This window comes from Amyelois transitella, chromosome 27, assembly GCF_032362555.1.
Source record: "Amyelois transitella isolate CPQ chromosome 27, ilAmyTran1.1, whole genome shotgun sequence".
NCBI lineage: Eukaryota > Metazoa > Arthropoda > Insecta > Lepidoptera > Pyralidae > Amyelois > Amyelois transitella.
In genome coordinates, this window is record NC_083530.1 from 1,667,314 (window position 1) to 1,694,695 (window position 27,382).

The 27,382-nt window shown below is 35.9% G+C and overlaps 3 protein-coding genes across 4 annotated transcripts in view; 1 reads left to right on the top strand and 2 right to left on the bottom strand.

Moving 5' to 3' along the window:
• LOC106142148 (ribosomal protein S6 kinase alpha-5) overlaps positions 1-26,564 on the bottom strand; it is a 79,659-nt gene extending 53,095 nt beyond the window's left edge. The window contains exons 1-2 of one of the 2 annotated variants that reach the window (XM_060952084.1): positions 25,240-26,564; positions 11,325-11,393 (exon numbers count right to left, since the gene is read on the bottom strand). In XM_060952084.1, the coding sequence (XP_060808067.1) occupies positions 11,325-11,393; positions 25,240-25,852 (682 nt within the window). In that variant the 5' untranslated portion in view covers positions 25,853-26,564. Of the gene's footprint in view, positions 1-11,324; positions 11,394-16,000; positions 17,175-25,239 lie in introns of those variants that run through there. The other variant, XM_060952085.1, reaches the window with a different exon arrangement.
• On the top strand, positions 4,006-6,150 carry LOC132903522 (uncharacterized). Its single transcript, XM_060952087.1, has 2 exons — positions 4,006-4,304; positions 5,188-6,150. Exons 1-2 carry the CDS (start codon positions 4,006-4,008, stop codon positions 6,089-6,091), a joined length of 1,203 nt encoding a protein of 400 aa, XP_060808070.1. The 3' UTR covers positions 6,092-6,150.
• Positions 4,303-6,327, bottom strand: LOC132903523 (uncharacterized). Its single transcript, XM_060952088.1, has 2 exons — positions 6,147-6,327; positions 4,303-5,125 (listed from the first exon to the last, which is right to left on the bottom strand). Exons 1-2 carry the CDS (start codon positions 6,325-6,327, stop codon positions 4,428-4,430), a joined length of 879 nt encoding a protein of 292 aa, XP_060808071.1. The 3' UTR covers positions 4,303-4,427.
• Positions 26,565-27,382: the final 818 nt, after the last annotated feature.

A 27,382-nucleotide genomic window follows, 5' to 3' on the forward strand; every position in this document is an offset into this window, starting at 1 on the left:
GGTTAACAAGTTATAACAATTTTCTACGGCAAAATTTCCATCAACGAAAATTTTGATACACTATCATTAAGCAAAATAGCTGAACGTGGCCATTCAGTCTTTTCAAGACATAGACGTGACCATATGTATGTATGTCTATCAACGAATAAAATATAAATGTGACAACCCTAGCTGGCCATACTGTGGGGTAGGTCATGTTCAGCGGTCCGCAGGTGGGGTCGCGTCGCGTTCGACACTCGGACACGCAAGTTACCGGATGTTAGTCGAGATTTGCATTGTTTTTATACATACATACATACATATGGTCACGTCTATATCCCTTGCGGGGTAGACAGAGCCAACAGTCTTGAAAAGACTGAATGGCCACGTTCAGCTATTTGACTTAACGAAAGAATTGAGATCCAACTAGTGACAGGTTGCTAGCCCATCGCCTAAAAAAGAATCCCAAGTTTGTAAGCCTATCCCTTAGTCGCTTTTTACGACATCCATGGGAAAGAGTGGTCCTATTCTTTTTTGTATTGGTGCCGGGAGCCACACGGCACTGGTTTTTATATAATTTACATACATACATACACACATACATTAAACGTCTCTCTCCCTGAGGGGTAGGCGGAGACTACATCCTTTCACTTGGTCACTGTCTCTGCATACTTCTTTCGCTACATCTACATTCATAACTCTCTTAATGCCAACTCGTTAGTCTCGGGTACTCTTGACCTGAACTTATACTTTGACACTTTTGACCAGACATATGGCGTCTACGCAGCCTTCTGGGAAAGGCTCGTCTGCCTACGGGTAACTATCGATCCAGGAGTGGGTCAAGTCAGTTCCTAAACAATACATACTAACGTCTGAGCTGAACTTAAGAAACAATAAGATACTCGTATCATTAAAACTGTAAGTTGCAACACTTGTTTTTTGAACTGGTCACTTTGAACCTGAAGACTAGAAGTAGATAGTAGTAGTTAATCATACATAGAAAGAGAGATGGATAAATAAACCACACGGCACCAGAGGTCCAAACTTCAACGTAAATAATCTAGTGGCGAAATCTCTACGCCACACGTCACAACAATAAAAAAAAAATCACGCGACGCTATCAGTCAAAAACAGCGAAAAACCTAAATCGCGCAAGCAAAGATTTCACGGATTGGAGCATATATACAACCTCCGACTCAACATTGTCTGTCGCGCGGTTCCCCAGGCATAAACCTAGCCTGGCGGAAGATCTTCCCTTTGGTGGCGGTCTAGCCGAATCATCGCTCTCGCTAGTATCCCGCTAATATAGAGACAATGTGTGTCTGTCTATAACCGATCGCTTAGCGACGTAAAACATAAGGCGACATGCGGGTTGCGTGCTCTCCGTCACATCGTCGACCTGCACAGAGCAAAGCCGTCGCCGGCCCCGTCGTCTTACTCGATATATCGCAATGAGGTTATATCAAAAATCATATAGTATCGATAACGTCGCCGCTATAATATCGATATCATTTTGAGCAAAAAAAATCAAGTATTTAAGGGAAGTTTTAAAAGGGAATCATCTTAGCAGCGGATGACTTTTTAAGTCATATCATAGGTTATCAGAAAGGGAATGAGGGATTTGGACGAGCCTTTTTTTAGGGGTTATTTACAAACGAATGCGACATAATCGATTACCTACATTGATGAAATGATAAAAATATCTAATTGTATTGATTATATTTTCATCACTTCTATTAAAATTCATCCCTACCTATATCACACGACATGCACAGAGCAAAGCCGTCGCCGGCCCGGTCGCCTTCGCTCTGTGTCGCGCACGCAACACGCCGGATGCGAGCCTTTCGTGCGAATATTAGCATGCCACAATTATCTTTTTAATATAACCACTTTCTATACCTATATAAAACAGGGGGTTGCTTAGTTGAATCGGTTTTTGAAAGTTCATACATACATATAGTCACGTCTATATCCCTTGCGGGGTAGACAGAGCCAACAGTCTTGAAAAGACTGGTAGGCTACGTTCAGCTTTTTGGCTTGATGATAGAATTGAGAATTGAGGATTAGAATAGAATTGAGGTTGCTAGCCCATCGCCTAAAAGAAGAATCCCAAATATAGCCTATCCCTTAGTCGCCTTTTACGAAATCCATGGGGGAAGAGAAAGAGTGGTCCTATTCTTTTATTTATTGGAACCACTCCAATCAACCGGATATCGGATGAACACCTATGATTTTTAAACAAACACAAATTCCACCCCATCAAAGACCACTAATCCGTGACAGTTTTTTTTTTTTTAAACCACACAGAAAGGGGGGCCGCAGTGCATTGACTCTTGTATACCATCCCGACCAGAGATAACCGATAGAAAACCGCTTCCGATACGATTACTCTACAATCTATGGTTCACATGTTCTATGGTTTCTACGTAATGAATATTGGTTTTTAGATTACGGACGACAGATAATGTTCTTTTGTGGTGTCTAAAAATAGTATTTCCAATAATACTCGTACTTACACGAATATGCGTAAAGTTGGTTTGCGTGGAATCTTAAATCTTTATATATTTAATAGTATGGACTATTAAATATATAAAGATTTGTTTTTAGTTTGTGATGAATAAAATCAAACACTCACTGGACCGATTAAGATGATAAGCGGCCCAAACAAAACCTTTTCAGCATTAAACATCTGGAGCAAATCCCCGCGCGACACCTAGTTTTATATATATATATATATACACATATGCCCTTTAATTGTTTAATATCTCATATCCTTAGTGGAGTATCAAGATTGATATAGATTTGAACTTAACGCCACAAACAAAATTAATTTTATTCTCATTAAATAGACAATTACAAACCGACTTTGTTGGCTCTGTCTACCCCGCAAAGGATATAGACGTGATTATATGTATGTAGGTACAAACAGACCACTGTGACGATTCTGATATATTTCGTTCAATACGACAAATACCGTATTATGTTAGTGCTACCGTTTAATCACCATTTGAATTCACCAAATTCGTATACCTATACATAGATTAATTGTTATTAAAGAATGCTTTTACGATTTTAATTAATGTCGACGACGGACTTAGTTCCGTTATTTGTGTTAGCAATAAGGCTATGAGAGCATTAGCCTCAAAATATGGGCGTAGTTTCAAAACGAAATTGAAAAGAATTTACATTACATACATATAATCACGTCTATATCCCTTGCGGGGTAGACAGAGCCAAACAGTCTTGAAAATACTGATAGGCCACGTTCAGCTGTTTGGCTTACTGAATTTAAATTATTTCGTTTAAAATAAAATTTTCCGTTGGAATTTCTTAATATATTCGAAGACTACGTTTCAGGGGCAATGGTTGAAACTTACGTACCTACAGCTTTTCGGTGATTTTCTACATTATAAAAGTTCAAAGTAACTTGAAATTCAAAATCGGTGTATTAGTTATTTTATTTCATCTTATTAGCAGCCCGCCACGGCTTCACCCGCAGTGCATACATAGCCTTAAAACACTTACAGATAATAAACCTTTTTAAGGGTGAAAGATTTTTTACTATCGGTTCTGTATTACCGAAGAATAACCTTTACCAACCAACAATGAAAGTTACAGTTAATGTGGATGAAGCGAAGGAAGTATGCAGAGATCGTGGCAAGTGGAAAGAGGTAGTCTCTGCCTACACTCCGGGAAAATGGTAGTCTCTGCCTACCCCTCCGGGAAAGAGGCGTGATTTTTTGTATGTATGTAATGAAAGTTACAAATCCTTTTTTTTAATATACTTAAGTTTTAAGGAGTTCTTACAAAAAAAATTGAAACCAGACATCAAAAGTAAATCAGTTCCAACGCTAAAGTACCAGGTGCCCATGAGGTCACGAGAGTAAGAGCTCGTTCCCACCTGTCGGCTATCGGATCCGTATATTAATCGGATGTCGGCGCCTTTGTTCACACACACGATCGGTTGTCGGCCACGGTCGAAGCTAGTGCCAATTTCAAGCACTCTACGCGAGGCGATTGTGCACGATGGACGTCGACGAAGCTCTTGTTGTGATGTATTATTATTTGAGAAGAAAACGAAGAAAGACAGCCAAGGAAAGAAAATATTGGGTGCACCCAATCCTGAGAGAAAGATTTAGTTTGGGAACATTTCAGAATTTAATAACAGAATTGAGGAGTGACGAAATTAAGTTTTTCAATTATTTTAGAATGTCGATAACTACATTCAACCATCTATTGGCTCAAATATCAGTGAGCATAAACTACCAAAATACGAGATTTAGAGACTGCATTTGTACTGAAGAAAGGTTGGCGATATTTTTAAGGTAATATAATTATACATATTAATTTGTATAAAGGAAGAGATAAAACAGTCACTTTTAGTTCACATATATTTATTGAAAGAAATAACTTTAATTTTTTTTAATTACGAAAACAAATTAGTGGAGTTAAATATTACTAAAATCTAAGTCCGAATCTTGAGTATTACTTGAATGTAGTGACAAAGTAGGTGATGCTGGTTCAACGAGTTGGCGTGTCGAATATCCATATCCACTTGAAGGGAAGATATTATTCTGGTTTAATGGTGGGTGCACATTCTGGTTTTGTGACGAATATACAGATTGTTGCACGTGATCTCTTGATTGTGAATGCCAACCATAGTTTGATGAGTATAAACGACTTTCACGCTGCTTTTTAATATTTTGAATCAGTGACAGCACGCCTGATTGAAACTCTAAAGTTTCATTATCGTCAAAAGACGTAACGCTCGGTAGAACACCTTTAAAAAAAGAGAGCATTGGATGTTCGTTACTTCTGTCTGACTGTAGCCTGCTATCTAAAAACTGGCTCATTTTGTCATCGAGACAGGAGGTTTTGGGCTTTTTGGAAGTGCTTGGTAATAGCAGCTCTGAATTTATATCTGTTGTATTGGCCGCTGATGCCTCGGGACATGTATCTGTTGGACGCTTCTTGACAGAATCATGAGTTCGATTAGGCTCAGCCACTTTTTGCAGAAAACTCATCTGTTCTTTATATATATATGGCTTTGAAAACTTAGCCCCTGCTCCGGATTTTTTGACGTCATTTTTATTTGCTCGCATCCAGGCATCTCGTAGATTCGACCACTTTGTAGATACTAATTTACCTGCAATTACAATAGGTACATATAGAAATGTTAATTATTTTACCTACTTAATTATTTTACAGATATTGCGCATCGGGTTGTTCCTTCAAAGAATTGCACTATAGTTACAGAGTTGGTGTGTCAACTATTAGTAAAATCTGCAAAGAAATTAGTTCCACTATCTGGGATGTATTAAGAGACGAGTTCATGCAAATTCCTGATAATGAGCGTAAATGGTTGGAAATTGCAAAAGGTTTTGATATGAAAGCCAACTTTCCGCACTGTCTTGGAGCAGTTGATGGTAAGCACATAAGAGTGGTGAAACCAAACAATACTGGCTCGATGTATTTTAATTACAAAGATTATTTTTCATTTGTTTTACTAGCCGTTGTTGATTCAGAATATCGTTTTATTTTTATGAGTGTTGGCTCGTATGGAAAAGAATGCGATTCTTCAATATTCAAGGAGTCAACTATATGGAAGAAACTGAATGATGGTAGTTTAAATATACCAAAACCAAGGCCTCTACATGCAACACTTCAAAATGATATGCCTTATGTTCTCGTGGGCGATGAGGCTTTCCCTCTGTCAACAAATTTGTTAAGACCTTTTGGAGGCACTCATTTAGACCACATGAAAAAAATATTTAACTATCGTTTAAGTCGGGCAAGAATGTACGTTGAATGCGCATTCGGTATTTTAGCCAATAAATGGAGAATATTTCATCGGCCACTGGATGTCCACCCAGACACGGCTATCGAAATTGTAAAAGCGTGTACAGTATTACACAATTTTGTAAGAGAAAAGGACGGTCTGAACTTTGAAGATATTCATTATGCGGCAGAAAATCCGATGCAAGAACAAGTACAACTGCAAAACTGTAATCCACGTGGTGGTCCTATTGCAAATTATATACGGTCTGAATTTGCAAACTACTTCGTTTCAACAATAGGCTCGGTGCCTTGGCAACCAGAAGCGCATGGTTAATATTTATGTTTTGAATTTTACGTATATTATTAAATAAATAACTTCAAACACTTACCACATGATTGTCTTTCTTTTTCGTCCAAATTGTCAAAATTAGGTATGAGTAGGCAGCAAACTTCCCGCCAAGCAGCTATTTTCAGGTTCTTATCTTTATAATCATTTAGAGTTTTGTCCCAAAGGACACCTCTTTCCTGAACTAGTGTGATCAATTGTTCGGGGTTGATATTTTTTTCCATTACTACGAATCACCAAACGTGCGTACAATAAAAACACAACAACTCTGCTTGCGCGCCGCGATGTGTGTGTGCGCGATCGCAGGTACGACGTACGCACGAACGGAATGAGGGGTAGCGGGGAGAGGGTTATCGGCTCCGACATCAGACAAATGTGAACAGCGCCGTTCTTAATCATAGGCGAGCGAGATCCGACACGATTTTTTTCCGGGCGTAGAGGGCTGGCAAAACACCCGACATTTCTTGTCGGAGCCGACACAAAATCGGTTTCCGATAAGTGTGAATAGCGTCATATATAATGCTCTGCCACTAGAACTTCCGTTTAATATACGGATCCGACACCCGACAGGTGGGAACGAGCTCTAAGGACGGGCGGGTAACGACCGGGCAACGGCGGTTTTCGGGGGTCGTCGACCCGCCGCGACTGACGGCGTCCTAGCACCGCCTACCGTTGTATGCTACCCTGGTAGAAAGCTAGGTGCCGTTTGGTTTTTCTTTTGCTATTTAAAAGTGGAACTTATTTTTTTTTTTTGTTTAATGACTCTAAAAGCCAAAAAGAATTTTATTAAAAAACAAAGAAAAAAGTCTAAGGAAAAAAAAGAACAAGCTAAGTGTCAACAATTTTTCATGTCTGTGGCCACTTAAAACTCGTATGGGATGGAGAGACCTATGCCTAGTTGATGGAACTAAACAAAATATATGTAATATGTGCCTTAAAATTTTACCAAGTAGATAATGAAAATATTTCAGATAGAACCTTCAACCAACCTTTAATTTTACGTAACCTTTGACAAAACAAAAAAATCTTATCAATAGGCGAATATAATACCGGCCGATTTTCTAAAAACGTGCAATTCTTTATCACAGCAACAACGAAATAAAAAAAAATAATAAAAAAAACTGTCATTGCAAAATAATTAAATACCTAATTCGCGCGTCGTGTCGTCGTGCGCGTACACATACATACGCAAACAACATACGTACTATTTACTTGGATTTCTCAGTATTACGTTCCACAACATCAAGATACGACGTCATTCTTCCACAATGACTGTGATTCGGTTTACGTAACAAATGAAGCGTGTATTATTCGTCATGGGCATCATATTAGAATGTATGCAAAAACGATAGATATGTATGTTTTAAAATTAGGTATATCAAAAGGAAAAATATTTAGAACATGACCGAAAGAACTAGTACAAAAGACGGACTTATAGCAAATACAATCTCTTTCAAATTCAAATTTTTTTATTCATTATTATAGGATACTTCATATCGCTTAACAATTGTCAAAACTTTTGGGTTCACAACATTGGTTGACGTCAAATAATTTACTTAAAACTGAGATTACAGCCGCTTCCAAGGCGTCAGTGCAGAAGAAGCGGTAACAAACTGCACTTTCAGGCTACACCATAAGACTTCCAAGTAAAATGGAGAGATGGTTCAAAATTTTATTATGTTTGGAAATCCTCACCTGATGGTGAGCAAGATGAGGTCTAAGGTGATACACGGCAAAATCAAATAATGCCTATTCGTTCTTTCATTGAAATTCCCCGAGTTTGACGGGTTTCAAAGGGATCTGTGGCGCAGCGGTAGTTCACTTGGCTGTGACACCAAAAGTCCCGGGTTCGAATCCGGGCCAGGGCATGATGAGAAACGAACTTTTTTAAATTGACTTGGATCTTGAATTTATAACTGTATAAGTATTTATTATGAAACATAGCATCATTGAGTTAGTATCTCGTAACACAAGTTTCGAACTTACTTCGAACTCAATCTGTTTTTTTATTTGTCATTTAAAATTTGTCCCGTATATACATATTTATTTAGTATAATATCAGAGAGTAGAAAACATATTCCCCCATCACCATACCAGTCTAATTTCCAATAACCAGGTCACCACCTCAGAATAAAATGCATTGACGTCAAATTCATAACGCCATAACGTCATTGGTCATTACATCACTTATAACAATTCAAGATATATGCTGACGTCTTTCTAATATACTTAAACTTGTAACGCAACAATTGATAATGATTTTCATTGGTGTCAATTGATTTATGACTTGTTTACTAAATATAGTCTAAGTTCCGTCATTTGCTGTTATTACATGACCTTCCTACTACCAGGTTCTATGATCAAGGATCTTCCTCAGCAAATGCATCGGGACTAAAGTAAAATTGTATCAAAATCAAGATTTTATTTACTACTGTGGTACGTTTCGAACATTATATACAAACATACAATATAGTCACGTCTATATCCCTTATTACGGGGTAGACTAACAGAACAGAGCTAACAGTCTTGAAATAACTGATAAGCCACGTTAAGCTTTTTGGCTTGGTTATAACATTGCGATTAAAATAGTGACAGGTTGCTAGCCCATCACCTAAAAGAAGAATCAAAAGTTTATAAGCCTATCCCTTAGTCGCCTTTTACGACATCCGTGGAAAAGAGATGGAGTGGTCCTATTATTTTTTCATTGGTGCCGGGAACCACACGGCATTCGAACATTCGAGACTAGGGTTTATGAGATATCTCTTTCTTATCTGGAAGAACAAATGCATCGGGAAAAAAAACAAGTGATAATTCAATCACTTTCTCATTTATGTGATTATTTTTAACATTAAACTTAGAAAAGGTACGAATTTTTAACTTATTTTCAAAATTTAACGTTAAATCATATTTAAAGAATTAGTTACAATCACTTATAACTCTCTATATTGTTAGTTTAATTTATCATATATACATATTACAAAATTATAATTTCATGGCGTCCAATAAATTAACTATTATTATCTAATTTCAATGTAAGATAAGATCAAATGACACAGGAAGTTGGATGCGCATGCAGGCTGCAACCAATATCAATATGTCATCTAGTTATCGCTTATATTTTGGACAGAAAACACGAGACATCTGGCAAAGATAACTTATTCGTATCGTCACAATAATTTAGCTAGTATTTTGACTTACACCAAAAATATATACAAGGAGAGTGGAGGGAAAGGTCGGAGTGGGAAGACATAGACGAACGTATCTTGATCAAATTAAGGACGTCCTGGTAAAGGGTAAGGTCAAAAGTACCCGAAACCGCCGAGCTTGCATAAAGAGAGTTATGAATGTGGATGAAGCGAAGGAAGTATGCAGAGATCGTGGCAAGTGGAAAGTGGTAATCTCTGCCTACCCTTCCGGGAAAGAGGCGTGATTTTATGTATGTACCAAAAATACAAAGTAGTTGCTTCACACATGACAATGGGTAAAAATGAAAAGATTAGCATTTTTGAATGACTTAACTAGGAGAGAACCACAAAATGGAGAAATCAGATTTAAATTTTCCAAGACAAAGCCTCGCGCAAAAGCTTGTATATGCCCACCGTAGGTCACTTCCGCAACAGTGCATACGATAATGCAATTATACAAACAGTTATGCGCATCGGATCAGTGGTCACCCTAGGAACTGCATGTGGACTAGTTAGGTAGGCTAGGTTCACCTATCTTATAACTTCGACAATTTGAGTTAAACTCTAATTTGGCGGCTAATTTTTAAAATAAGTAGTTTTAGTTTTAATTTTGCTCATTCCAAAATGATATCGGCGGTTTCGGGTACTTTTGACCTGACCCTTCACCAGGACGTCCTTAATTTGATCAATATACGTTCGTCTAGGTCTTCCCACTCCGACCTTTCCCTCCACACTCTCCACCAAACATCAATATATTGACCTGACCCTTCACCAGGACGTCCTTAATTTGATCAAGATACGTTCGTCTAGGTCTACCCGCTCCGACCTTTCCCTCCACACTCTCCACCAAACATCAATATATTGACCTGACCCTTCACCAGGACGTCCTTAATTTGATCAAGATACGTTCGTCTAGGTCTACCCGTTCCGACCTTTCCCTCCACACTCTCCACCAAACATTAATATATACCACACACACTATAAATACATATATTCATTTATCTATTTAATTTATAGAGAAACACATGAAGATTCACCGAAATTGACGCGATAATGTAATCTAATTGTCTAATCAGCACCCCATGTGATGTGTGATGATAGCAGCTGTTGCGGGGTCAACGACCGCGGTGCATGCATGCATGCGACCATTCTAGTGGTCAGAAAATACTGTACTTTTATTTTTTTGCATAGCAACGGCACCGTGCCGTGCGGTTTTCAGCACTTTAGAATAGAACCACTCCATTTCTTTTCCGTGGATGTCGTTAGAGGCGACTAAGGGAAAGGCATTTCTCTTGTAGGCGATGGGTTAGCAAACGCTGTCACATTTACAGATAAACGTTCCAGACTTCAAGAGATTGTTGGCTCTGTCTACTCTATTAGGGATAAAGACGTGATTGATTAAACGTCTTCTTCCTCCTGGATTTAATTCCGGTTGCATCCTCACCACTCTGGAGAGGAGCCCGGAGTATGCTTTCGAACATGGACCCAGGATTGGGTGAGTCAGGTTTTTACACGAAGCGACTCCCGTCTGACCTCCGCGACCTTTGCAGGGGAACCCGTACTGGATCGATCATGGTCACACATCCAGTTGCGTGAATGTGCAGGCTTCCACTGAATATATTCCCTTACCTACCTACCTCAAAGACGTGATTAAATGTATATATATGTATGTATGTACTGCTGTGTGGTTCCCGACACCATTAGAAAAATAATAGGACTACTCCATCTCTTTCCCATGGATGTCGTAAAAGGCGACTAAGGGATAGGCTAAACTTGGGATTCTTCTTTTAGGCGACAGGCTAGCAACCTGTCACTATTTGAATCTCAATTCTATCATTACTAAAACGTAATACTAATGTTACGATTATCGTTATTCTGCCTACCCCTCCGGGAAAGAGGCGTGATTTAATGTATGTATTCTATCATTAAGCCAAACACTTTAAGACTGTTGGCTCTGTCCACCCCACAAGGGATATAGACGTGCCCATATGTGTGTATGTATGTATGTATGTATAAATATCGATACAACAACTCACCTCCAGTGCCGAGCACTTTGAACAAGTCAAAGTGTGATATGTCCACTTTTGAAGCTCCGTTGAGATTAACTGAAACAAAATGATGATCATATAATTTTTTCATGTTTTTCTACTGTAGTGCCGTGTGGTTCCCGGCACTATTACAAAAAAGAATAGGACCACTCCATCTCTTTCCCATGGATGTCGTAAAAGGCGACTAAGGGATAGGCTTATAAACTTAGGATTCCTCTTTTAGGCGATGGGCTAGCAACCTGTCACTATTTGAATCTCGGTTCTATCATTAAGCCAAATAGCTGAACGTGGCCATTCAGTCTTTTCAAGACTGTTGGCTCTGTCTACCCCGCAAGGGATATAGACGTGACCATATGTATGTATGTATGTATGTTCTACTGTACCTACTTATTTGATCAAACTGGCTATTCAGCCGCATTGTAAGCTGGTTCGCTAAGAAAAACACCAGACCTATAAAATTGCCAAGTTCTGTTGGTAAACAATGATAAACACCCTTGTTTGGGGTCGATGACATCGCTAATTTTATATTTCATGCAAGCTCGGCGGTTTCGGGCACTCTTGACCTGACCCTTTACCAGGACGTCCTTAATTTGGTCAAGATACGTATACGTAAGATCCGTAACTACAAATATAATCGTCTAAAATTTGTGCCGTGTTGAATGTTGTGACCTCACCATATCTTTTCTATGGATGTCGTAAAAGGGGACTAAGGGAATGGTTAAAATGTGTTTCTTCTTGTAGGCGATGGGCTAGCAACCTGTCATCTATTTCTTCTTCCATCTAACACTCTTGTTTGGGGTCAATGACATCACTAATTATATATTACTACAACAAAAAAAAGCCGTGTGGTTCGCCGGCACAAATAGAAAAAATAATAAGACCACTCCATCTCTTTCCCATGGTGGTCGATAAAGGCGACTAAGGGATAGGCTTGTAAACTTGAGATTCTTCTTTTGGCGATGGGCTAACCTGTCACTATTTGGATTTGAATTGTATTATTAAGCCGAACGTGGCCTATCAGTCTTTTCAAGTCTGTTGGCTCTGTCTACCCCGCAAAGGATATAGACGTGATTATATGTATGTTTTAGTTCATATCTGTATATGTATTTACTATATAGTATCGTTTTATTATACAATATAGTATCGTTGAGTTAGTATCTCGTAACACAAGTCTCGAAATTACTTCGAGGCTAACTCGATCTGTGTAATATGTCCCGTATATGTAAATCCAAGGCTTCTATACTTTTTTTATACTACAACATTAATATCAGTATTGTAACTTTTACTTTCATATATAAGTTACTTTAATTGTTAGTAAGGGCTAACCTTCGGAACAACTAACTTCTTTCATCGTTAAAATGTACGTAATTTGCCGATGTTACAGGCTATGTATGTATGTATGTATGTATGTACCACAGGCTAAACCGTGGCGGGGCGCTGCTAAGAAAAAAAAAGCTGGATCTGATGCCAAGTAGCCAACTCTACGTCTGCGCACACATGAGGTCGCCGGTTCGATCCGGGTAATACGGTTGACCTACAGAGATATTACATACATACCTATCACCACGTCTATATTCCTTACGGTATAGACAGAGCCAACAGTCTTGAAAATACTGAAAGGCCACGTTCAGCTCGATAGACTAGCGCGACCTGACACTATTTGAATCTCAATCCTATCATTAAGCCGAACAGCTGAACGTGGCCATTCAGTCTTTTGATGACTGTTGGCTCTGTCTACCCCGCAAGGGATATAGACGTGATTATAACTAGTACGTATGTCTGGTCTGGTTTATGGGTTGATTAAGACAAAAGAGGAATAATCAAAAAGACATCACCTCCTCAAAGACTAATAATAAAAGAATGAAAAATTAACATTTCACATATTAAGAGTTTCGTTTCGAAAACATGAAAATAATCATAATCTTATATTCGAACTGGTATACTTGGCAATGTCATCACAGTCATCAGGTGCTTGACTTTATATCACAGAGGTCGTTATCTGCAAAGGCTTGTCTAGTCTACCCGATCCATACATCCGTAACATACATACATACATAAAATCATGCCTCTTTCCCGGAGGGGTAGGCAGAGACTACCTCTTTCCACTTGCCACGATCTCTGCATATTTCCTTCGCTTCATCCACATTCATAACTCTCTTCATGCAAGCTCGGCGGTTTCCGGTACTCTTGACCCGACCCTTTACCAGGACATCCTTAATTTGGTCAAGATACGTATACGTAAGATCCGTAACTATAAATACGAGTATAACCGCCTAGAATTTGTGCTTGTTAAATGTTGTGATATCTTTTGCCATGGATGTCGTAAAAGGGGACTAAGGGAAAGGTTAAAATGTGTTTCTTCTTGTAGGCGATGGGCTAGCAAGCTGTCATCTATTTGAGTCTCAGTTCTATCATTAAACCATAAAGCTGAACGTAGGCTCTGTCTAGCCCACAAGGGATATAGACATGATTTTTTGCCTATGTAGAGAGAAGCAGCTGGCAATTACTGTTTTTTTCCTTTGCCATCAGACCAGCATAGAAAATAACTTCAGATGAATATGCTTTGTCCCTTAATCACCTTTAACGACAGTCATAGAAGGGACGAGTACAATAAATGAATTTTAAAAGTTTTTAGAACTCTACTACCTATGGTTTATTCTGATATCAATTATTCAGAAGTATACTCTTTTATAAATGGGAGGGGATTCCCCTGATTTACACAACACGAATTACATAAAACTGATATACAGTTTTAACCAATTAAAGACTACTTCTTTAACGCATATATATCTTTGGCAAATCTAACATTTTTGAATCAATGCTGTACAACATGATATCCATTTTTACATAGCTGCTGAAAGTATTAACTACATAATAGTACCTTTCCCTTATCAATCTAACCACTGTGGGAATGTGGTTGTTATCAATACAATGTAAAGTTCCATTCCATTATATTTTTCATCCTTTTTTGCTTCACATCATAGGCATAGTGTAATGTAATTCCATACATGTCAGATCTGTCTACCCCATGAGGGAAAAGACTTGATATATACATACATATAGTTACGTCCATATAACTTGCAAGGTATCCCAACAGTCTGCCTTGAAAAGACTGAAAGGCTACATTCAGCTGTATGGCTAAATGATGGAATTGAGATTGAAATTGTGACAGGTTGCTAGTCCAGCGTCTAAAAGAAGAATCCCAAGTTAATTAGCTGACGACTTTAACTTTATCAACATCCAAGGGAAAGTGGTTATTCTTATTTTTATAGGCTTGATAGCTTTATGCATGTATGTTTTTGTTAAAAAATGGAGTAAGAACGAACATAGTATATATGAACTTAAATGCTTTGTTTACACATTTTTATCAGCATTGGGATATCTTATCAGTAACTACACAACAAACATGTTTCATTCTGTTTCATCAAATAAAGAAAAGAAAGCTTGACCCCAATAAATTACTGGGAAAAAATCTCTTTATTTTTTTTTATTTTGTTACATACAAACCTAAAATTTATACCAGAGGAGTAGGCAGAGACTACATCTTTCCACTTGCCAAGATCCCTGCATACTTCTTTCATACAGCTACAAAAACCAAATACTTCACAACTATTAAAGATGAAGACAAACATGAATAGAATATATTTATTTTCAAAATTGGATACAAAGTATCACTTATTGACGTCATGGTAGTTTAATTTCTGGAAATTTAGTTTAATTTCTGGAAATTCTCCTGGGGGAACGACCCAGGCGATAATCCTATTACTTAGAACAATTTATATAAACCTAAACCTGTAGTATCAGACAATATATATAGCAAATAGATACATAAATATTGTCTACAAAAGGAGCATTATCCTATTTTTCATAGCAATTGGTGTCCAATGCACAAAAGCGTTAAATGTTTGACCTCAAACACTGTCTGGATTTTTGATCACACTTTAATGTATGGTTCTTGGCTCTCAAAACATCCAAAGTTAATCCAATTAAAGGGCCTAAGCTATTAAATAAATCCAAGTAATCCTTCTTCCTCATGGTTACACCTGATTACATCCTAACCTCGCTAGAAAGGAGCCCAAGGTTTTGCCTTTTTAATCCTAAATATGGTCAATCAGGATTTTTACACAAAACACATATTGAATCATGGTTAAAGCTGCTTTTCCCTTAATTGTCTCTTATCTTAACGAAAACAATTTCAGAATAATTTGGTAGGTATGGCTTACATAACATTCATCTTCCGTGATCTATGTTAAACAATGTTAGTTGAATGCTCACTACCATATTATACACAACATCTATGAAAAAGAGGTGGTCATAAAGTTTATGGTCGTCACAACCCTGTCATGAGATTTCAACAGAAGAGGTAGTGCAAAAACCATGATCCAATCAGAGTGCAGTCAGTGTAGTAACAAGGTCACAGAAGACAGGTGTCACTTTATCTGGACTAACCCAGTTCTAGTCCTTTCATCTATGAAAGATGCAACCAGAAATAAGAATCTGTGACAATACAAGATTTCTGAACAGATACTACAAAAAGATCGCCAAGACCCAACCGGAAATATATATAATCTGTGACAATACAATATTTCTGAACAGATACTGCAAAAATGCCCTCTTTACCATCAAATAAGTAAATACAAAGCAAATATAAAAGCTCAACTTACTTTTAAATTTTTTCCTGATTTTGCTGGCATCCACCAGGTTCCAATCGACTGAGTCCCGAGCCGGTGCAGGCACGGTACCACCAATCAGCTCCACAGAACTACTGCTTTTGGTACTCGGCCCAGCTACAGGCGTTATTTCTTCTAGTTTTGCTACATTATTTATTGAAGGAACACTTGTACACTCAATTATTTCTACATCCTTGTCCGACTGACCACTAGCGTGTCCATTCACGGGAGGCTCAGGCTTCAACTTTTTAGGGGGCAGTTTGTGCTTTGTAACGCTATGCCGCCGTTTCTGCTTGGTAGAATGTGACGAATTTCTCGAACTTACAGGGGAGGGGCACCCACACTCCATACTTCCCTCCTGGTCGCTGCCTTCGTAATATCCTGACTCGTGTTCTGGTTTTTTGTCAGGAACGCTCATCTCAGCAGTGGCCATGGTTCAGCCCGAAACCAAAACCATGTAGACTTTACACAATTTATCAAGTGATGCCAAAGAAATTCCGCCGAAAATCACTTCTTCCTGATGTGATTTTAGAGTGGAAACGCGAGAAATTACTTAAATGACACGAATTTCAAACTTATGCACCAACTTTGTCGAGGAAAGTACAGACAGGAGACACGTAAAGCATTTTTGCGAGTTTGTACTCTGGAGTCCGCGCGAGCTTCACGGTAAACTTTCTTCAAAGATGGCGCTACTGTGCGCTATAATCCGACAAAATTGCAAAGCAGCCGTCAAAGACCACTTTTGCCTTGTCAATACAACTCTGGATTTTCGTCCAATTATTTAACTATTGTCTACTTTCACGTTGTTGAATTGAAACGTCAAATTAATTTTTATTTCTTTGCATGCACTGAATTTCCAAATCACAGCCTGTTTCACGTCTGGTCACACCGGGTTTTCACTTGAAAATACAACATATAAAATTCACTACTTAATATGATCCGTTCAACCACGATAAATATTTTTTTTTATCTTTCACTAACCAAACCACTACGTACAAATGTTCTTACTACAAACCGTACCACTGTAAATAACTTATAAAATGCCTGTGCGAGGGAGAATGCGACTCATCCGACGCAAAACAGCAACTGAACTAAATTCAAGAAACGCAAAATGAATTGAACAGGGAGACGTGCGAGGGGTACGGCGGAGATGCCCCCACTACCGACTTACGAGGCCAAGCAGGTAGTGGGTGGAAGATATGCAGATGAATCGATAATCGGGGTCGAAAAAAAATCGAATTCGCGTGGTATTTATTTTTAAATATTTTTTTAAATATCTTATGGTATTTTATAGAAATGAAGAAACAATATAAGAAAAAGGTCGGAACAAATTAATCGAAATAATTTCGAACTTTTTTTAACTAGTATAATGGTAATATAAATTATTAATTAATAATTTAATAATATTGACAAAATATTAAAATTTCTTAACTATACTAATATCTAATAAATTTACCTAAAAAAAGGAAAATTTCTCAACTACAAACTTAAAAACTATTATTTAGGTTTTTGGAATGTTGTTATTTATTAAGATCATTTTATTTATAACAACGGTATATTTTAATAATTTGTTTCCACAGAAACATAGTAAAAAAGCGTTTTGTATTTTTATATAAATATTTGCCTATTTTCGGGGATAAGAATCATGTTCTATATGATGTAGATTGAGTAAGACATAATGCATTTAAGTGATAACAGCATGTGAAGAAAAATGGTTAAATTTAAATTATTTCTGAAAAAATAGCAATCGACAGAAATAATATCAATTTACTTACGTATTTATTTCAATAGCATACTTCTTATTGTACACTTTTTTATGTAATATTATTTTTAAGCAACAGGCTACATCGTTTTATCTCTAATACGAACATATACTACAGAGTCACTCTTTCACGGACGTAAACAAAGCGAGACAACGCTATAGGTTATCCGTATCAAAAGAGTAAGACAGCAATATTTCGAGAAAAATAAGACGTATATCTGTCTCTTTCGTTGCACCGACTTAAAATAGACCATTTAAAATTTTTATTAAAATATTTTAAATATGTAAATATATCCTCAATTCATAAACTAATCGATGAAAATCGTTACATAAATGTCGTATTTTGTCATAGGTTTCCTAAAATTAAAAGTTAATGATATTTTACTTATGATTGTACTTACAAAATAACCCAGTCATTTGTAAATGCACCCAACTTTCAAACAATAATTAAGGCCGGAAGTAAAATGGCCGTTTAAATAATTTGTTAATTATCAAAATAATCATCCATTTAGCCATTAACTAACAGACATTTTAATACTTTAATATGTTAAGTTTTAATATTTTTTTCATATTATGTGCTTAGTTTTAAATACAATCACGTCTATATCCCTTACGGTCTAGACTGGGGTAGAGCCCACACTCTCAAAGACTAAAAGACTAAACGTTCAGCTGTATGGCTTAATGACGGAATTGAGATTCAAATACTGATTAAATATTAATCATATTCATATACATACATAAATCACGCCTCTTTCCCGGAGGGGTAGGCAGAGACTACATCTTTCCATTCTTTCGCTTCATCCACATTCATAACACTTCATGCAAGCTCCTCGGGTTACAACACGTAGAAAATATTTTACTCATTTCGTGGTAATAATAGTGTTATCTCAAATACCGCATATTTATGTTATTAAACTTGTCCCCATAACATACCATAATAAGGTTTATGTGTGACATAATACTCTTAGCATAAAAAATAATTTTGTTCATAATTTCCTACAATGTAAGTGTACTTAAATGTAAGGTTTCCTTGCGACATATGTAGTCGCATTTACTGATAATACGTATAAGATGCATGTTACAAGTAAGAAAATGTTCTAATTATTGTTACGTGGTGTAGGTAAGATTTTATTGGAATGTCAGCGTATAACATGTTTTCATATGCATCAATATATAATGAGATTTTGTATAGACGTGTACATTGGTACAATGCCATGAGTTGATAAAGTTGATAACTAAACAAAATGGAGGCGGATTCTTTTTCCTTTTTTACTATTAAACAATATCATACTTAGTAAAGAAGTCAGCGTAGATTTCAAGTCTAATTTAATTTTGTACAACAGGGTTTAAAAAGAGCTGAAGAAAACATTAGCATCTGTTTGTTACAATGGCTTTGTCTGCTTCGTGACATCCATGTGTCTTTTAATTAATTTAATTTATTTATTCAGATATCATGATCCACTTTGTTAGTAATACAGAAAACTTAGAGATAGTGTTAGTAAATATGTACATATGCCAAAATGAAATTTTAAAAGGTACTCAATAAAAAGAGTAACTAACTTTTAAAACAGTTTGATAAAATAAGCAAAAGCAAATCACAAACACAACTAAATTATTAACGCACTGTATCAATTTCTAATTAACTATCAGTGATGCTCGTAAAATCACTTGGACTCCGCGGCTATCAGTAATTAGTGAGAACCAGTCGATCACGAGAACACGGAAGGTTACTTCAAGGTACGAACGCTTGACCTTCATACCCATTGAAAAACTGAAATTGCTCACAAAGTTTCGTAATGATACTGATTATAATTTTGCTATTTTTTTCATACATAATCAGGAGAAAAGATCTGTTCGTTTGTTTGTAACAAATCCACACGAGAACTAAAACTTTCTAGTTTAAGTCATACGGTTCCTACAGTGCTTGCCTATTTTTTTTGTTTATTTACTAATTTATGTACATAGTAAAACATCAAGACTGCTGGAAATCACAAGAAACAAATTACATAGGTTCTGCTTATTTCCAAAGAAATCTCCTCGAGCAGACCCAACTTTACTTTCCTATTTTACTTTTCGTGGTTAAGCATTTTATAGCTAATCTATAGCTTAGATTAATATGATAAGTACGTAAACTTTTACGTAACGTAATATATTAATGCATCAAATAAGTAAAACTAGAAAATTTAATAATCATTATTAGAAGTTAATCGTCAGCTGATGCAGTATATAAGATTTCCCAACTTCTTCTCTGTCGTTAGTTCCTCACTCCGAGCCCGAGTGCATCTTTTGACCATCGTGAATTGAGTGAGTCAAGTCAGGTTTTTACACAAAGCTACTCCCGTCTGGCCTCCGCAACCTTTGCTGGGGAACCTAAGCCACATTGGATCCATGGTTACACATCCAGTTGCCTGAATGTGCAGGTTTTCTCTTGCCCTCATTGCAAGAGCATCGGTTAGTATTCAACTAATGTTAGTACCTACTTGTAAACAGTAACAACTGACAACTGATGTAAGTACTTTGTGACATGCAATAAAGATTTTTAATTGAATTAAATTGAAGAATAAGAAGAAAATGAGGCTACGTATAAGACTTAATGTTTATTTTAAGATTATATTGAATTTAATATAAGTACTCGTACATTAGTTTCTTTTAGTTGCGGCTCCTTATTTGCTTTTTCGCGATCAAATTCGTAATTTCTGACAATACTTCATTAATAAATATTAATTATCTACACATTCCGGTAGTTTCATTCACTTTATATTAAGTAGGTATTTATTATGTTCGAGTGATGCTGATTTTGTCTTAACGTAATAATAAGTATAAATAATATTAATTATAATATTCCCATTGGTATTAGCATTTTTAATACTTTCATTATACATGACAAGGTATAAGAGTTATGATACTACCAAACAATTCTGTTTAAGGATTTAATATCAATGAAAGTCATCTAATTGGATATATGACTAAGGAATATTATTTATAGGACGTTTTTCTTAGCTGTAAGCACCATGTAATGGTTTTGTCTTGAGACGTAAATCCATTCTTTCTTTCTTGAGAGAAGGAGATTTGTAACTCTTATACTTTTAACCTTTTAATAGCTGAATTTTCGTCTTAGACATTTTAATTTATGTTCTCAAACAAAAGACTTATTTTTTTTACAAACAAAAATGTTTTTTTTCCTTAAGTCTTTATTCCCTGCATATATCTTCTGCAATTTATATAACCCTCCTTTCATAGTCGGGTAAAAATAAAATTTTATGCTTATCTATACTTTAGAAATTTTTACCTGCCACAGTGACGTCATGCAGTGGAAAAATACACACTAACAATAAAAGTATACCTACTTACAAACATAATAGAAAGTTTGACAAAGTTAACAATAAACTAAAACTTGAGGGCGAACTAAAACATAACTTAGGTATAATTATACCTGTTATTATTTAATAAAAAAAAAACGACTAATAATAGTATTTTCTAATAATAAATAAATAGAGGATGAATGAAAACAGGTTGACTAAGCAAATACTTATACAAAGGAATTGTGAATGGGACTGTTGGAGTGGGAACTGTGGGACGGCCTAGACGAACATAACTTTGAAAATAGTCATGGGTACATGGCCCAGATGGAATTTGAACATGTGCCTTTTATGCGCATGAGCATCACGAATCTTAAAAAACAAAGGAGGAAGGAAAATTATAGCCATTTAAAGCTTTCTTAATAAGACTTTTTAAAGTAAGCATGATTTAATGACGAAATAATAACGTATGAGTGTGTACATACATACATATAGTCACGTCTATATCCCTTGCGGGGTAGACAGAGCCAACAGTAATTAAAAGACTGATAGGCCACGTTCAGCTGTGTGGCTTAATAATAGAATTGAGATTCAAATAGTGACAGGTTGCAAGCCCATCTCCTAAAAAAATAAATCCCAAATTTATAAGCCTATCCTTTAGTCGCCTTTAACAACATCCATGGGAAATAGATGGAGAGTGGTCTTATTATTTTTTGTATTGGTGCCGAAACCACACGGCACGTGTATGTATAAGTGTATGAGTGTGTAATTTGACAAAATATCACAAAGTGCTTGTTTAATGAAAAATACCAATACCAGCAAGGTAACCATTTAATACTGTTTTCTTTAAACTTATTAAGGATATCAGTTTTCTAATGTCATAGCTATCGATTGGCATCTATTAGCTCTGAAAACTATTATTAAATTGAATTTATGTATTATGGAACATTTTTCCTCGCTACCGGCACTGAAGAAGCAGAAGATGAATGTATACCTATTTCTTAATCCCACTAATAATAATTCGATAAATTAGAGTTATTTTGACCAGTCTGACGGATTCAAAATTATTGTTCTTTTGTTCAGCGTTAATAGCAGCAAATTAAAACTACAAATTAATTTCAAAATACCTAGTTGAGGTAATTTAAATCATATACTTAACCCTTATGTGAGTGACAAATAAAACACCTTTAACAGAGTGACGAGGTACCCGGGTACCTTCATACAGTTTATATGTAATGTAAACAATTAAGGTCTGTTTTAATTTAGGTAAGCTTAGCTATTATTTTAGCTCGAAGCCTCATGAATGTATGACCGTTGACGAACAGCTGTATGGATATCGTGGGCGTACTCGTTACATGCCATCGAAACTTGAAAAGTATGGCATAAAAATATTTTGGGCTTGTGATGCAAATAATTGCTACATCCTCAATGTACAAATATATACAGGAAAATCAAGTGATGGCAATCGTCAAACAAATGTTGGAGAATGCACTGTATTAGAACTTGTGTCTAAATATAAAAATTCAGGACTAAATGTAACGATGGATAATTTTTTTACGTCTCTTCAACTGGCTCATTTCTTGACTTCGTGGAATATGACATTAGTTGGAACGGTAAGAAAAAATAAACGGTTTTTTCCTGCAAATATGCAAGCACACAAGGAGAGGATAATTTATTCTTCTAACTTCGCCTTTAGCAAAGAAGCAACTGTGTGCTCCTATGTATCTAAAAAGAATAAAGCAGTAATAATGTTATCATCAATGCACATGTCACCAGTTACTGAAAGTGATGGGGAAACTGCCAAGCTAGAAATAATTTTATATTATAATAAAACCAAAAGTGGAGTGGACAATATGGATAAGCTGTTAGCAGAATATACCGTAAAACGCAGAAAGATTCAGTGGCCTTTAGCACTTTTTTTATAATATAATTGACATTGTAGCTTTGGCAGCATATATAATTTACATGGAACATAACTCACAATTTGGCTCGAGTGACAGACGTAGACAATTTTCGAAATCATTGAGTCTCCAACTGTGTGGTAAAAATATAGAAGAAAGATCAAAAAATTGCATTGTAACATCAAAATTACATGTGAGATCTGCAATTCAGGACGTGCTTGGCCAAGAACTTAGGCTTTCAATTCCTTCTGGATCTACAACTTCTATAAGTCAGACTAGACGAGATTCTACAGGACGTGTTGCATTCGACGGAAGTTGCTACATATGCAGAGAACTCAAACGCAAGCAAAGAAAAACACGAAAAGCTTGCACTAAATGCCGAAAACCAGACTATGATGAACATGCAGTAACTCGTCCAACATCTAATACCTGCTTCCAAAGCTGTGCTAATTCTGCATAAACAAAGAATTTGTTATTTTTATAGAAATAAATTATCATTACAAATGTTTATTATTTCATTTTTGTACGAAATTATAAATACTACTTTCATTGTCATACAAGTCACAAGAGGTACCCGGGTACCTTATTTATCACTCTATTGTGAGTTTAAAACATGTTTTGATTTCCACAAAACATTGTAAATAGTTGACTGGGTCAAAATATTAAAAAATATGTAATTTATAAGTAGTTAAGAGCTCTCACAAAATCACAGCTACCTACAGAGCGTAAAACGTACTTTTCTTTGAATTTGAAAATACTGAAGGTACCCGGGTACCTCGTCACTCACATAAGGGTTAAAGTTATTGCTTTTCAAGTGAACTCTGAAAATTTTAAAAGGGACCTTAAAAACTTTCGAGTATTTCAATTATTCGATATCATACAAAATGAATACAATTACAACAATCCTACTACTATTATAAAGGCGAAAGTTTGTATGGATGTATGGATGTTTGTTACTCTTTCACGCAAAAACTACTGAACCGATTACCATGAAATTTGGTATGTAGGTAGCTGAAGACCCAGAATAACACATAGGCTACTTTTTATCCCAGAGTTCCCGCGAGATTGATAGGGTTTCCATGCGGACGAAGTCGCGGACGGCCTCTAGTTTTGTTATAAATCTGTCGTCTACCCAATGAATTATAAGAATTTGATACATTAATTGATTTAAAAAATTTCTACAAATTTAAAATTTAGGTATATCCAGTCCGAAATTCTTTGCTTGCTTAATTGAATTACGCCCTTCGCCATTGGACTTTACTTATGTCAAAGTTTTGGTGTTCAAACAAACAATTTAATTAGATATCTACGTCAAACATGTTTGTGTTATTTCGATAAGAGACATGATAATTATTAAATTATTTGTTTTTATAGCTTTAAGTAAAAGTGTGATCAAAAATATTTTTCATATGCGCCATGGCAAAACTTGGCAAAGAACTGTGAACGGTTAAATTGATTAAACCAAAATTTTAGACCAAACGGTATTTTGTATCGTCCCTACCCTAGTAACTAGTATTAATAATGCAAAGAATTCTTTGAAAACAAGTTTGTAATGAATATTGTGGGATATAGGTTGTAAATATTAATTGTTATTTTAAATTTTAAGATAAGGGTTAAAATTTATATTTGTTCCTAAGCTAGAAAGCTAATGTTAAAAACACGTGCATTACGGGCGCCTTTGATCAATGCCGCAATGGATTGAGAAGCAATACGAACTCCTTTGTTAATATCGCCAAGGTCATACCGACTGTAATATTGTTGTCTTATGAAAATGGTAATTTACGCACTGCCAACAATTGTTTTTTTTTATTGCGATAATAGATCGTTCTCATACATTGGTATAAAACATAAGAGTTACATAATCTTGTAACAATATTCCCTGTGACATCATACTCACTTAGTCTGGTCAGAGGTTCCTACGAAATGAAATAAAATAATAATTGGAGACACTAAATAGTAAAATATTTAACAATATAAGAAAAAATCTAGTTGTAAATTTATCCGTAATAAAGGTTCAATGCAACCGCATTGGTATGCCAGCTGGCTATTTCCATATTATTTATATTTATAAAAATATAAATGAAGTAAGTTGCCTACATTAATTCAAATTAAAAGATATTTTCCCGGGAATTTGCTCTAGAGAGAGTACTCTTGGAGTTCTAGTAACATAATATCCCTGTGTCAAATTACATCAAAATTAATGAATCCATAATTTTAAAATAATTATGGATTCATTAATTCTAAATTTGAATCACTTACCAAAGTACTTACCATAAGCTATTTCATGAGTCACGGTATCGGCTTTAACGATGACCGGAGTCTCTTCGTAAGTCTTCTCGGTTTTGTTCTCAACAGATTCAGTTTTTGGTACGTCTTCGAAATATTCTTCGAAGTTATTTTTGTTGAAGAAATCGAAATCGATAGCCGCACGTTTCATAGTGGGCGTTGCGCTAGACCCTGCGTCTACTTCAAATTGCAACATCTTGGCTGGCGACATGACCTCCAACGGCGAAGGCTTAACGAATATATCATTATCGCTCTTTTTTGTTAATGAAAGTTTCAATAAATTTGGTTTACGATCCACAACCTCTGACGATTTTGGAGTATCTATTATAGGAGGTGATTTATCATCAATAGCGGTTTGAACATCGGGTGTAGGGAAAGGTGTTACAATTTCCAATGCCGGAGTATTAATAGATGTGGAATTACTATCGATAGATGCGTCTCTATGCTCAATAGTAATATTCTCACCGACATCAGAATAACTGCTCAATAAACTCATGCGGAATGTATCATCCGGTATTTCAATACTATCAGTAAATAAGTTTGACCCTGAAGTCAGAGGTACATTATCTGTGTTTTTATTTCCTAGCGGAGACTCCATGTTGAATGTGTTTACGTAAACAAAGCAATCATAACTTGAATTGTCTTAAAATTGAAAATCGTATGTATAACACTGACTCGATTGATGTCCTTGAAAATTATCTAGCCAATCGATAAGCCCAAGAAATTTCACATCACTCGCACGCAAACATGCGCAATAGAGTATCTGTGTGTGCAAATGCATTCATGAACTGTCAAACTAGTTTCGCGGCTTCGTTTTCCACTTCAATTTCATTGATTAATTTAACAAAAATAAAGATAAAATATATAATAAAACATGAAATATTAAACTGAAATGTCTATAAGAAACAATTAGGTACAAACAGCGTGGTCCCGCCACAGGTCCGTCTATAAATAGAACTTCATTGCACTGATTTCATTCGGTCTCTATAATCACTTTTTTTCACGGTAAACAAAGTCCGACACAGGCAAAAGTTCTTAAGATATCTTTCTTGGTGTTAATAATCCGTAAATAATATGAAAACAACGTTAATTGCGCTGGACAAAACTAAGAAACAGCGCGATGGCGCGGTGTCCGACAGAACTACTTATTGTAATGTCAACAAAACAAGATTTTCCGCACTTCGGTGATTGCGCGCGAACATTGAATTCTCAGGTGAACTGATAATATTTTATACTGTACGTATAGTAATTTTCAGCGATAAACTTGATTATTTTAGTGGAATAATCAATAGTTATTTAGATATGACGAAATACGTTAAGGGCTAATATCGTGTAGCACATTTTGACGTGTTATTATTTAACAGCTGACAGATGTCAAAATATACAACAAGAAAACAAAACCGTTCCGTTTTCATTTTATTCAGAAACAAATGGGGGAGTGACCGAAAAAGGGAAAGATTTAACCCTCGATCTAAAAGAGGGGTGCCTTATCTTTTATCACTAAACCATAGTAGCGAAATATGCGAATAACTAAGTTTGATGGGAATCTGTCGAGTCGAGTATCCAACACGGAACATCTAATAATTAGCTTTTACCTGTATCTTTAGTTTCCTTCCATTCTAAGGTTTATTAGACGCCACAAGAACATATTGCAGGTACGAGTATTAGCGATAAGCCCGCCTTTGTACTTGAGTGCCTGTTTTTAATGTTCTTACCTGGTTCTGATTTTTTTCATGGTGCAATAAAGAAATTATCTTTATGTGCTGATCCCACCTAAAGAGTGATAAGTCGTTATTCAGCAGAGGAATTATTTCTTTTATTTATATATTTATTTACTTACATTAAGGAAAAAGTAAAAATAGGACTTAAACTAAACAGAAATTTAGTACAAGGGCACTACTTATTTCTAGAAAATTTCTTCCAATAGGCCCCACATTTTATATATTGACTCTTAGACATTATGTATACCTAATATTTATATCTGTGATATTGCCTAGCTGTTATTATTATTATTATATTTAATATTGTCTTAAACGCAATAAATTTTAACTTATTATAATAATCCAATGTCTTAAGTAAGTATATCACTGCAAAGTTTAATGAAAATCCGTTCAGTAGTTTTTGCGTT